This window comes from Symphalangus syndactylus, chromosome 23, assembly GCF_028878055.3.
Source record: "Symphalangus syndactylus isolate Jambi chromosome 23, NHGRI_mSymSyn1-v2.1_pri, whole genome shotgun sequence".
Taxonomy (NCBI): Eukaryota; Metazoa; Chordata; class Mammalia; order Primates; family Hylobatidae; genus Symphalangus; species Symphalangus syndactylus.
In genome coordinates, this window is record NC_072445.2 from 19,139,541 (window position 1) to 19,153,707 (window position 14,167).

The 14,167-nt window shown below is 31.0% G+C and overlaps 2 protein-coding genes across 16 annotated transcripts in view; one reads left to right on the forward strand and one right to left on the reverse strand.

The window, feature by feature from the left end:
* Window positions 1-14,167, reverse strand: part of SUPT3H (SPT3 homolog, SAGA and STAGA complex component) — a 562,387-nt gene that overhangs the window by 506,725 nt on the left and 41,495 nt on the right. The gene's annotated exons all lie outside the window — the stretch shown is intronic.
* RUNX2 (RUNX family transcription factor 2) overlaps window positions 6,425-14,167 on the forward strand; it is a 281,684-nt gene continuing 273,941 nt past the window's right edge. For all 6 annotated transcript variants that reach the window (XM_063633187.1, XM_055263933.2, XM_055263934.2 and 3 more), the window contains exons 1-2: window positions 6,425-6,599; window positions 6,800-6,923. In XM_063633187.1, the coding sequence (XP_063489257.1) occupies window positions 6,462-6,599; window positions 6,800-6,923 (262 nt within the window). In that variant the 5' untranslated portion in view covers window positions 6,425-6,461. The remainder of the gene's footprint in view (window positions 6,600-6,799; window positions 6,924-14,167) is intronic.

Here is a 14,167-nt window from a genome sequence, read left to right on the forward strand (position 1 = left end):
CTATTTCTACAGAATCTGTTTTCCCTATGAAGCTAGAAAAAAATTGTAATCTCACCTTAGATGGTTAAAACATATTATAAATAAATACCTAAGAAACATTCATTAATCAAGTAAAAAGTCTTGTGACCTCCCAGTTCCCAAGAAGTTTTAATATTGTTATCACTAATAACTTAATAAGAATCATGAATAATTATCCAATGCAGCATTTTATAAAAAGAAACAATTAACATTTTATAAAAGTCTAGAGTGATCTCTACTGGTCACTAAAAAAGCTAGTTTTAGAAAACTAGAAATACTTATTTTTAAACATATTCAAACAATTTTAGAGTTCATTAAGCTGAATAAAGTTTTAATCATCCCATAAAAAGACTGGATAACATGTATATTATGCCTATGCATTAAGAAACAGACTTCTTCAGGAATTAGTTTCAATGCTTTCAAGCTTCTATTAAAGTGTAAAACCTACATTTTAAACAATGCTTTATTATACCAATATTATAAAAATGCATACTTCTATAATTTTCTAATATTAATATAATTAAAATATATGAATATTTTAACATTTCTCTCCTGACTTCCTTAATCTTAAAAGTAAAATTAGTGCAAGTTTTCACTGCTATGCTTTCTGAGAAATTGAGATTTCCAAAGGGAATACTGTCAAATATATAAAAACAAAAAGATCAGTATTCTAGCGCTTCATTTTCAATATATTTTCTATATTATTAATTATGCTTGAACTCAAGGTATTTTTCAGCATAAGTTATACACAAGGCCTAACAAATAGAGACCTAAATCTGCAATTGCCTTTACTGAAACCAATGAAAAATCTATACACAGTAATGAAACTGGCATGCAAATAAAAGAACTGTCAAGACATGTATTCCTAAAAATAAGCCTACAATAACTATTTTAAAGGCTGTGTGTGGTCTCGCCCATATATTTTGGCAAGATGCACTTTCTCCAACCACAGTTAGATTCATCCAAAAGCAGTGGCACTGGAGAGCCTCTGTCTCACCTGTCAAAGTTGAAGAACGTTGTTCCAAAGACCACCATGAGTCCATGGAGAAAAGCCACAGGGCTACAGCTGTTATTGATAAGCAGTTTCTAAAGGCGAAAAAACTTCAAACAATTAAGCAAATCATCCTTAATAGAGACACAGACAGACATACGATGATATTCATGTTTAAATGACGAGATGACAATTACCGTGTTGGTTGTGAAACAAAACACTGACAATTTATATACTGGAATGCTCAGAGGGGAATCCTTCATAAGTAACACTAACTTATAGTCTTTTCTATTCTTCCTCTAACTAAACTTGTATACATTAGTTATCCATTCAAAAACTCTATTATGTTCCCTTATTTAAACCTTCAACAACCTCCTTTATAAACCTCAAAATTCATCTAAATTATTAAGTTACTAAATTCATCAAAATTGCTGAAGTCTGACAGCTAAGAGCACAGTGGATTAAGATTTATAAACGGAAACCTTAAATATATTAAAACCCGATTTTTTTAGATGATGCCTTAACATGTTTTTCAACCACATTATAAAAGCAGTTCACATTTTTGCTTTAGAATAACCTCCCTACAGTAAAGCACGTAGACTGATGGAGCAAGCCATTAACATAAATAAAGAGCAAGAAAAACAATTACTTGAAAAAGAAATATGCCTCAGTGGACAATTCAAGTCCCACCCCCAACTTGGCAATAAAAGACATCTTAAAACAAATTGTAACGAAATATACATGACTATATTAAAAGTTTAGATAATGACAATGAATATCTCAAAATTTAACTTATTTTTCCAAGTGATAATATCCTCTAATCCTGTTTAATACTAAAAGAGTTCAATTGAAAGAGAGGAGATTTTCCTTTTGTACCTTTTCCAAGAAAGCTATTATACAAAAGATTCTCATTATAGGACAGTTTTACCTACAGCCATGTTCCATAGCACAAAGTTACAGCAGTGCTCCAATGTATACAATAATGTCCTGCAGTTTCATTTACTATATTCTCTAAGTACAAAGGTTCTAAAAAGATTACTTTCACTTCTCCCTAGATACGTTAAATAGCATAGCTGGGATATTATTTTTCTTTGGTTTTGTCAGTAGCATGTTTGATATAAATTTTATTAAGTGGTAGTGTATGTAACATTGCATTGTGGGTAGTAGTTTCCTGCTTTAGTCTAGCCACATCCTCAGCTGTCATATGAGCATGTTTCCCATATTTTCTGCAAGTTCTCGCCTTTTTTTATTATTACAAAAATGACAGCATTTGAAGATGAATTGTTCTAATAATTACAAGAAACATCAATTACTTATACAGCTACATTAAACAAGTATGGATCATTCTGTGCTTCGAAGAATAATCAAAGAAGAAAAACAAAGTAATCCTCATAATTAAAGTGTTAATACTATGTGAACAATGTATTAAATTAGCATAAAAGATTCAAGAAACAATTAAAAACAGCTAAAAGAAATTAAGTCTCTATAATCAGATGCCAATACTATCTAACAACTGAGGCATTACATATTAGAATATAACAATTTGTAATGAATGTTAAGAGCTCCAAATCTACCGAGTACTCATTAGTGAGGATTAATGTCAATATCCCCTACTAGAACTTAAGAATCTACTTTGAGGCTGTATAGCAATGAGGGAAAAAAGGAAGAGAAACCAAAAAAGCCTGAAGGAGAAAGAAAGGGAAAGAGGGGGAATGGGGGAGACAGGTAGAGGGAGAGAGATAGGGAGAGGGAGAGAGATAAGGAGAGGGAGGGAGAGAGATTGACTTAGCATTTTCTTTTCTGGCATCCAATTTCCACATAATCTCACATTTAGACAGCTGCTAAAACTAATCAAATGAAGTTGTTCAAACAATCAGAGAAATGGTGCTAGTTTGGGTTTTTACCTGATCTAATTAAAATAAACTGAGAAAAATACTCTCATTACAAAAAGTACTACAAAACAACGCCTTGTATACATACACAATCAGACCAATGTGCATGCAGTTGTGTACATAAACATATACCCCATTAAACTAGGAAATGGAATATTGCACAGTCACCATAATTTAACAGATGAAACTATACATATTTTACTAACAAAAGTAATCAATATAAGGCCAAATAGATCCCATGTAAGCTTAAACAGCTATATATCAAATCCAAAAAAAAAGAAAAATTGTCAAAAAAAAAGTAAAATAAGAAACACATACCAAGATGAAACAATAAATTAAAAACTTCCTTCGTAAAACCTCATAATTAGAACATTTTAAGCCAAATTAGGACTTCTACAGTTTAAAAATTCCTGCATCAAACCATTTTCTCCTTTGTTTTTCAATTAATTAGCAGCAAATAATAGAGTTAGCAGCAAATAAGTCTAAAACAATCCTTTAAAAAATGCATAGAAATGAGCACAATATTGATAAAGTAAAACTAATGTATTAAAATATGATCATTAGTTAAGAAAATAAAAAATTACTCAAATGGTTACAATGAAGACACACGTAGCATTTAAACACAAATACCTTGGTATTTTCAAAAGTTCAACCAATTCTGACACATTTTATTTACTACAAAGCAATGGAGAAGCAAGATACCAACAATTTTTTTCCTTTGAAATTGATTTCAAGATCAAAACTCTATTTCATTTCCGTGGCATTAAAGTACGTGATTTATACAGTATACCTAAACTTGTTGCTTACTTCAAAACAGCAAATACTAACATGTCCCCAAAGAGGATAAAATTTTATGGATCTTTAAAAAGCAAAAAATAAAAATAAAAATAAATCTGTGGTTTTCAACTTCTGATTAAAAGCATGGTACAAATTTATAATCAAGAGCTTTATTTGCATTGACTTTTCTAAATCAGTATCTCTTCACCACGTGTAGTAAGCTATTTCTAATGAAACACACTGTTATCAAATGTGTACCAATTATCAAATGTGCCCCAGTTATCACTGTTTTTTAAATTTTTACAACAAAGCAATATTTGCTCCAAAGAGGATATATTTTCGTTTTAGAAAAAAATTCATGTGGATAATGAATATACAAACTTGAAAGCACATGATTTCACTATCTTTCTCCTGCTAGAATTTGATAGGCCTCACACAGGACAAAAAGTGCATATATAACAATATCTACTAAACTCTCATGCGTTAAGAATAATAATCCTGGTCCAAGAATTACATGCAAGAGGATTATCTGCAAAAAGTGAACAGGTAATTAAATGACAAATAAATGTTAAAAATTACTTAAATTCTTATCAGGTCAATTTGAAGAGCCAAAGTTTACATAAAGAAGATTTTAAGGAAGAAAATAGCAAAATGTTGGGTTTGTAAGATGTTTCAGTGAATACTAATGTAGAAACTACAAGCTTATTTGAAAAGAAGAAAACCATTTGCTTATCATACTACAGCAGCTACCTACATATTTTCAATTAACTGATTCTGCTATTATAGGTACACGTGAAACTATGTTTGGAAATCCCACAAGCTATATGGATAAAACCCTCCTTTTGTTTACTTTGGATACTAATTAGAGATACAGATAATATGGATACAACTTATTTATAAAAGAGAAAAAATAATTTTTCTCTCCTTCACATGAATAACTGCATGTTAAATGAAAGCTTTTACCTTTCAATGTAAAACCTGTTTACACACACAATAAGGCATGATAAATCCATAGTTAAAATAAAACACCAAAATGTATTTCTGGTTTTTTATCACTAAAAGTTTATTCTGAAAAGGTTCTGGACATTTGAAAAATAAAGGACTAGAATCATTCCCATACTCTACCAGTGTATTTTGGGAAAATCAAATTTTCTGTAAAGAAACTTATGAACATATTTGTACAGTTATTGTGATCTAATATGAATCAAAAGCAGATTAATGAATAGCACTAGGAAGAACACAGGGATATTTTAGTTCTAACACCCTCCTGTCTCCCTAGCCCTTACCTCCTTGTACATTCCAAATAACCTTTTGTAATTCACTGTCTCCGCCCACCCCATTTACTTTATGCCACTCCTAGTTACTGTCACACTAGGAAGAAGTCTAACATGCAGATTTAGAATGGCGTGGATAAATGGCAAAAAAAATGCCTGGAAAATTGGTCTGTTCGCCTTTATAATTTTTGTTGAAAAATACTCCATCGCTCCCAACTGATGAAAACAGGAAGCTCTATTCATAAATATAAAATTCACTGCCTATGATATATAATCATCCTAATAAGAAAATGAGTTCTATACATATTTGTCCAAAGGGGCAAAAAAGGAGATAGTTTCCCAAAGATGTTTCCAATTTTCTTCTGAATCAGAATTAGCAAATCGAGACGACTAACATACTCTGTCTGTGGGCATTATTCCTTACTACACACAGCATTTTGTAATTTATTTCAAAGCTTCCATTAGAAACAAAAAAATATATAGCTTCTGTTAACCCACTCTATTCTAAGCTCATAGAATCGAATACTGAACAATCTACATTATAACATAAGCATTTTACTTTATAGAAGATCTGCTATCAGAAACTCTATTAATGTCTAAACTACTTAAAGAACTATATAAACTGAATACACTTCCATGAAAGACAAAAAAATTACAATCATAAAGAAAACTAAGATTCATCCAATAAACTATATTACAATCCCTGTCATTCATTTTTTTAAGATCTTCAAACTAGGCATGAGATAATGGTATACATGAAACATTACATTTATCTTTATTGTAAATGCTGCCATCTAATACATTGATAATAAACTAGACACATGTGATTTAAAATTTGTAAAAGAATGCCCAGACTAACACTTTCATGACAGCCAATTATAGTCAAGCCTAGCAAGCAGTTTGCAACCAGACCTTAAGGTAAACTTTTTTTTTACAATGAGTTACAGATTCACAAGTTTAAGAAGACAAGAAAAAGGAAAACAGAAGGAATCCAGCCACCCAGCAAATATGAAGCAGACCCCAGAATGTGATACAGTCCAAAGATGTGAATTATTGTAAATCATCACTGTTGTTCAGAATTTCACGCAGACTCTTGAGCCAATTTTGTTCATTTTTCCACAGACACAATAATGAACTAAAAAGAGGAGGCAAAAAGGCAGGGGTTGAGGGGGGAGTAGAAAGGAAAGCCCTTAACTGCAGAGCTCTGCTCTACAAATGCTTAACCTTACAGGAGTTTGGGCTCCTTCAGCATTTGTATTCTATCCAAATCCTCATGAGTCACAAAAATTAAAAAGCTATATCCTTCTGGATGCCAGGAAAGGCCTTACCACAAGCCTTTTGTGAGAGAAAGAGAGAGAGAGAAAGAGCAAGGGGGAAAAGCCACAGTGGTAGGCAGTCCCACTTTACTTAGAGTACTGTGAGGTCACAAACCACATGATTCTGCCTCTCCAGTAATAGTGCTTGCAAAAAAAAGGAGTTTTAAAGCTTTTGCTTTTTTGGATTGTGTGAATGCTTCATTCGCCTCACAAACAACCACAGAACCACAAGTGCGGTGCAAACTTTCTCCAGGAGGACAGCAAGAAGTCTCTGGTTTTTAAATGGTTAATCTCCGCAGGTCACTACCAGCCACCGAGACCAACAGAGTCAGTGAGTGCTCTCTAACCACAGTCTATGCAGTAATAGTAGGTCCTTCAAATATTTGCTCATTCTCTTTTTGTTTTGTTTCTTTGCCTTTCACATGTTACCAGCTACATAATTTCTTGACAGAAAAAAATAAATATAAAGTCTATGTACTCCAGGCATACTGTAAAACTAAAATAAGGTTTGGGTATGGTTTGTATTTTCAGTTTAAGGCTGCAAGCAGTATTTACAACAGAGGGTACAAGTTCTATCTGAAAAAAAAAGGAGGGACTATGGCATCAAACAGCCTCTTCAGCACAGTGACACCATGTCAGCAAAACTTCTTTTGGGGTAAGTGTTACCATTTTTAAAATCCTGTAAGATATGAACCTGTTAAACATAAAGGTATGATTCTTTGATTAACTGCTAGCTTTTCCAAATAGTATATTAAAGATCCTAATTATGCTATCTTGTTGCATTAAGAATTGAAAAATGAAATTTCTGTACATATTTGCATTTGGTATCTGTAATGTATCTAATTTTCAAAGTAATGACTTGAAATAGACAAAATTAAATTATCTCACATTGATCAAAATGTTTTCTAGAGTTACAGAGGTGAGGATATGAAAACAGTAAAAGAAACAGTTTAATACTCTCATTAACCCTCACCAGAAGAAAAGTCAGATCCTAAATTAATCAAAGCATTATAAATTATTGACTCCGGCAGCTCCCAATATTTGAGCAAACTTCAAAAAGGAAGCAATTTTACAAAATAACAGACCACAGAATTATCTCAACATTATGGTCTACCATGTATAACACAGAAATAAACCTGTAGTACAGTTAACATTTTAACCAGCTCAACTAAAAGAAATCTACTTATAAATTCAAACTGTATCCTATCTAAATAAGTTTGTTTCTAAACAACTTTAAGTATACATTCAGCTGAAATAAAATTATGATAAGCAAATCACAGCCATTTTTAAAAGATCTTTATAGTTGCCCAGGATATTAAAAAGTTCATGGAAGTATTTTAAAACTTACATGCAACTGCATTTTTCTATATAATTTTAATTTTACATCGACACACTGTTATCCATAGACCTTGTTATAAACACACAGCAAACACCGAAACATCTAAGATTCTTTTAATCACATTCTTGGACCTACCAAAATGAATAACTGCTGTTTAGTCTCATGAAAAATAAAGCTCCATAAGGATACCCCGTATGATTTTTAAAAGCCACAACTATTAAACCATGCTGGACTTTAAAAGAAGTAGGCATAATCTAGTCCCTTAATATTTAATTTCAAGTTAGTGTTGATACAGATATGTAAATGACTTTAACATTCATCAGCTGATGTGTTGTTATTATAGCAAAATATCTAAACACACTTACAAGATTCTCTTTATGATGTCCAACATGTTCCAACTACAAGGCAAGTTTTTAAAAATTTTTCTTATATCCATTAAAATAAATCTTTTTGCTGTGTACATCTATATTAACTCTGCTTTTAACTTACAACTAATGACTGGAGTTTCCTTTACTACTCCTACTTCACACATTTTAACTGGATACTACTAGAGGATCAGTCTCAGTTTAGGTCAAACAGAAATAATTAAACCTGAAGGGAGAAAAAAAGGTTTCTCTTACAGGGTGAGGAAATGTACTTTGTATTTTACAAAAAAATGTAAAATTGCTGTAGTGACTCCCTCAATAGCTGTAAGTGGACCCCTTCAGTTATAATATATACAATATAATAATCACAGATTAATTTAAAATTTTAATGATGGGTACCAAGTATTACTCTAAAAACTTCTATATTAAGGAAGCAGGACATAAATACAGCTAGACTACATTACAACACATAGCATAATTATAGCTTATACATTGAAAGTTTTGTTACTACTACCCAAGAGATAAAAGGAAAAAGAATAGTTAAAAGTACTGTTACACCGAGGAATAACTTGAAACAGGGATAACAGAGATATCAGGGAGGGATAACAGAGGTAGTTAAGTTACTCTTTCACATTATCACTCTGTTTATTTATTTTAAATACATTTTAAAAACCAGATCAGTAACAACACAAGTTTCAAAAACTTCTTCAGCATTAGAAGTAAAGCTATCATGAAGAATATGTTAAAATTCTCACAAAGAATATATTAAACTGCTTCTTATTCTATCATAACAGGGATCTTATATTTCTGTAACATTCTTAATAACTATTCCACATTAAAATTTCCAAAACTTGACAGGATTCTAAGCAAGGCACGGTAGCGAACCTTTTTTTTTTTTTTCAACATTACAACCAATTCTTCCTCTTTTGAAAAGTGGGCTGCACCTTCCCTCCCCACCAGCCCCTAAACAGTATCTTAAAGCCTGAATAGAGAACTTAACATCAACCCACTACCTCAGACTAATTACAGGTGAGTAGTGGGCATCATGTATATGTTATCATCACATTGCAAACATTTCCCCATTCTATAATCTATGCAAAGTCTAAAACCTCACTTCAGGCTTTAGATTTTTATATAATGATTATCACCACTACCTAATGAAATGTCTTAAGTATGTGCCCCAATTTTGTAAAATAGTTAAAAAGAAAGTTTAGGATTTTCCTAGGCGAGGTACAAAGCACACATTAACAACTGCCTCACCTCAAATATAATGAGTGAAGTGTGTGTGTGTGTGTGTGTGTGCGCGCGCGCGTGCGTGCACGCTAGAGAAACAGAATATGTCTGTGTCCTTGATCTCTCAGCATACTTCACTTTGAGTTAATCAAAAATTTTCAATCTGTACTACTGGAAATCTGTCCATCATTTATCATAAATATAGCTTGCTGAAAATCACAGATGTGACTCATAGAGTATCTTAAAATTAATGACTCATGAAAATATATCAGCTGACTGATTATCTACATAAAATCTTTGTAACTGCATGAACATGATGTGTGAACACTGATTTCCAAAACAGCAGTTGTGGTCCATATCAATAATATTTTTATAGTTTCAAGATTTAGTAGTGACAAAGTTTTATAGCTTCTTTTTAAAATACAGAGCTAAATTCTAAAATCTAGGGAGCAGAATTACAAAGTTAAGAACAAACACAGAAAATCACTCTAACACATATCAAAAGCTAAAAATGTCAAAGTAATTCCCAAAGACTCATATAAATTATTTTAAATTATAATAATCCTAATTTTACATTACAAACTCTTAAATATTTTTATTTTTAAAAAATGTTTTGACATCTAAAACACCGAAAAGAAATTGTGGAAAAAGATCTGGCTGGTCTGTGTGACTGTCCTGATCAATCAGTCTCTATATCACAAGGCATGAAATACACATGATTACATTATGATATATTTTAGTTATTTTAAAAGAACAAAATATTAATTTATTCAATTACACTCTTCCAGCTAACAACTGATAGTTTGACTTGTTTAAATCAGTCATGCTAAAGTTAAATTCGGTAAGATAGAAATGTTCCAGTTTGTTAAAAGAACACTGAAATATTTGATGGTTAAATAAACTGCAAGGGCGGGGGGAGCTAACTCATTGAAGGCACTAAGATTTTATCAAACACACAGAATTAATCTTTATTGAATAGAACCATTCACAAATCAAAACTCACTGTACTCCAATACTTTAAAGCAGCGCTAATCAATTACAAACCTTTTCTAGTGCTTCAAAATTCATGTGCTTTCAATTTTACACACTGGTGGTCCTCAAGTACTGTATTGAGGCTGAGTTAAGACATTATGTATCACAACTTTTTTTTTCAACAAATATTCATCTAGAGGGCTTCCCCCTCTCCCCGACTCAAGAGCTGCTCACATGAAAACTGTGGTAATATTTTTATACTGTACTTCTTTGTTGAAGCAAAAGGTTAGGGGTTACCTAAATACCTCAACTGTATATATATATTAAAAAAAAGGAAAAGGTAAGTATTCATAGAAAAAAATCCAATGGGACTAGATTATTTATTTTTGCATTTCTAATGATTAATGATGCACCCGTGCATACTTGAAAATTGATGGCAAAACAGGGTAACATCTCAAATCCCTCTCCAAAGCATAAAAATACCAATCTTCCATACTGTTCTAACCTTTGTTCTAGGATACTAAGTTACGACAACTCTAAGTCAATAGTGAAGTCATGCAAAAGCTCATCAAATGCATTAAAATTGCAAATACTATTACCTAACAAAAATCTTTAGACATTTTATATGAAGGATTCACTGCAACAGTCTACCTCTATAGCATCTATTAAAAATATATAAAAATATGTGACCAAATAGACAAATGCCATCAACTCAATGTGAAAAAAAATCCTTCCTGCAAATACTAAAATTGTAATTATGGCAAAGCATAACTATTTTTTCTAATCACTCACATGTCAGACATTACTAATCAGGTGCTAGCAAATCCAATGGTAATTTAAGCAGAGACTTCCCAATAGGTTACCTTAATGTACTATTTTTTCTTCTATACCAATGAATGCTGCAACTTCCACTGTAGATAAAATTCTGCCTCTCCTCACCTCCCAAAAAATCATAAAACTCCCATAATAAAGATAACAATGAACTCCAATACTTGTTATTTTCTAAATAATAAAATATTCTAAGCTAACTGTCTAAAGTATGTGAAAATTCTTCATCAAATCTGAGATGTTTAATATTTTAAAACAAATCTTTAAAAGAAGTCTTACATAATGAAATTATATGCCTTAATATAATCTCTTGCCATTTCAAAAAGATTAAGAAATTCACTGGATATGTATTTTTATTAATGTGTTACAATTCAAAAAATAACAGGGAAATTCTATACCTTATTAAAAGGGAGTTTCCTTACATTTTTAACCACAGTCAACCACAAGCTTTTGTCCATTCAACAGCACATACACATGAAACAGACCATACATTCCCATACAACTGTTTTAAGACCCGAATAGCAATTGAGATTAAATGCTCTTTTATTATATTGTATACAATATCTTCACTTTATGTAGAATTCTTAGGAATTTCCTCCCCTTCATACTATTTATTAAGGGCATAGGACTCAAGATTTGGAACAGTGTTGAGTGGATGTAAGCAACATGTTATCAAACACTTTAGGTTTTGTTGTTACTGCTGAATAGAAAGAAGCCTAACTAAAGCAAAGTTTTTCATAAACACTAATAAACAGAAACTGCATCATTTAACATGATATAAAAAACAATCACTTTTTATATCATTTAACCTGATACAAAAAACAATCCCCAAATAAGATGAGCTGTAGAATTAAAACAGGCCTTTAAAGGCTAGTTGCTACATAAGTACTTAATACATGCAGAGAAAAAAATTGTTATTCATGCACTTCCTCTACTCTATATTCTTGTTAATACTCATAAATCCAATATACACCCAAGGAACAAAAATCATACCAAGGGTGACTTGAGCTCTAAATAAAAGATAAATGTTTACCTTGATTAGATGATTTTCATCTTTTAAATCAACTGCCTGCAAAACAAGGAAATCTCCGACATACATACATACGCAATTTCGATAATGTTTGAGATATTTAAAAATTATCATAGTGATGTTAGAAAACTTACCAAGTTAACATTATTCCCAGAAATATATTTAAGATTATTTTGGTAAACAGTTTAAAGACTCTTTTATCTCTACTATTCCTATTGCCAATTCTCTTAATTATATATTAGCTACATCAGATTAGTGACATTTCTTAAAAGGTATATCTAAATATCCTATGTAAGGCAAATAATTTTTACCACAAAGTCAAATAAGGTAATTTTATTTTACATTTCAGTTACATTGATTTTTTACATCAATGATGTCTACCAGAATCATTATACACCATCAACTATACACACATATTTACATAACAGACTAAGTTAAAACTCAAGAACTTAAATACACATTTGTAGGTTCCCCTAAATTACATGAACCATACCATTATTTACATATTCCTTATAGTCATGTATCTTACATCTACATCTATTTTGTGCTTCAGGAAAAGAAAAAAAAAAAAGACAAAGTTAAATGCTAGCCAAATCACAATAACAATCATCAATAAGGTTTTAATACATATATATGCAGTCTTTCTTTGGAAATATCAGCATAATAAAGTGATATTCCACAGAACTTTATATGAACACGATGTATTTTTATACAGAAACAAAATACATGTCATATATGTTCAACTTAAATTTCTTCTGGCTACGTTTAACATTTTTATACATGGCATATACACATGCATGAGTATGAATGCATTCACACCAATGACTACAGAACTTGTAATAATGATTATAAACCAGGAAAAAAAATGTAAATTATGTAACTGAGGTACTATAGTTCTGTCATGAAATATAATCAAAATTTTTTTGCATGTAAGTTAACAAATGTCAATCTATAAAACCAGTAACAGGGATTAGGCATCTACTAGGAATTTCAAGACTAAAATAATCAATCTTGTAAAATCCAAAGATGTTATTTTCCAGTTATAAACTTAAGTAACAATAACTAAAAACTGTTATCAGTTAAACAAAGTATTAGAGTTTATAAGGGCAAATATGAATGGAATTAATTTGCTAATAGATTCCTATTTATAAATATTATCTCAAAGAACAAACTCTGGCTTGAAGCTAAACAGATATATTTTCTCATTGACCATGTAAACTGGGTAAACAATTTAAGCATTGAATTTCTAATTTTTCTATGATAATTGCTAGAATTAACTTTCTTTTTAAATTTCTGTACTGAACTTCCCAGTTTAAGACTTCAAATTCCCAATATAATCTTTAAGTGAAAAGACAGAATTCTACTAAATTATTACAAATTAATTAAATGTATCTAAACAATGTGAATTTACTTTGAAGCATAAGGATCATGACATTTATTTTACTATGTAATAAGGTATTACATTTTACAACATGTCAACCTACTGCTGTATCACTATAATGATCCTAGAAAATTGATGCGTATCAAAAAGGTACACAATGCGGATTCTCTTCAATCAATTACAATTTTATTATAAGAGACTTTAACGCAAATACAGCTCATTAAAATACATATTTTTTAGATAAAAGTAAATTCTCATTTTATTTCATAAACTGTCAGATTACAGATATCTGTAACAACTGTACAGGATCACAGAAAGGAAACTTCTTTATGCTAACAATCCACATTATATCAATCACTGTGTTTTCCATAAAGATGATACCTGTGAAAGTACATAAGCATTTCATACTAAGAACCTAACACCCAATTCAAAAATATTAAGACATCATGAAGTAATCTATGAGAAAACTCCCATCAAGACAACAGCATCTTAACATTAGGCAGGATACATGGTTACAAAAGATAATCTAGTAAGATTAATTTTTTTACCTCTCATGAAATCTGTAAAGCATTTCGGTAATTCAGCTTTTGATAAAATGCAAGAAAAACTTGATACTGCTCTTGTAAGAGTCAATGCAAAACTGAAATATTTAAGAAGATAACGCCTATGGAGGTACTGCTTACAAAGACGATGTGCTACAGTGTATTTCTAAAGAAATGGAAATACACAAGTCAATGTACTCCAACTTATG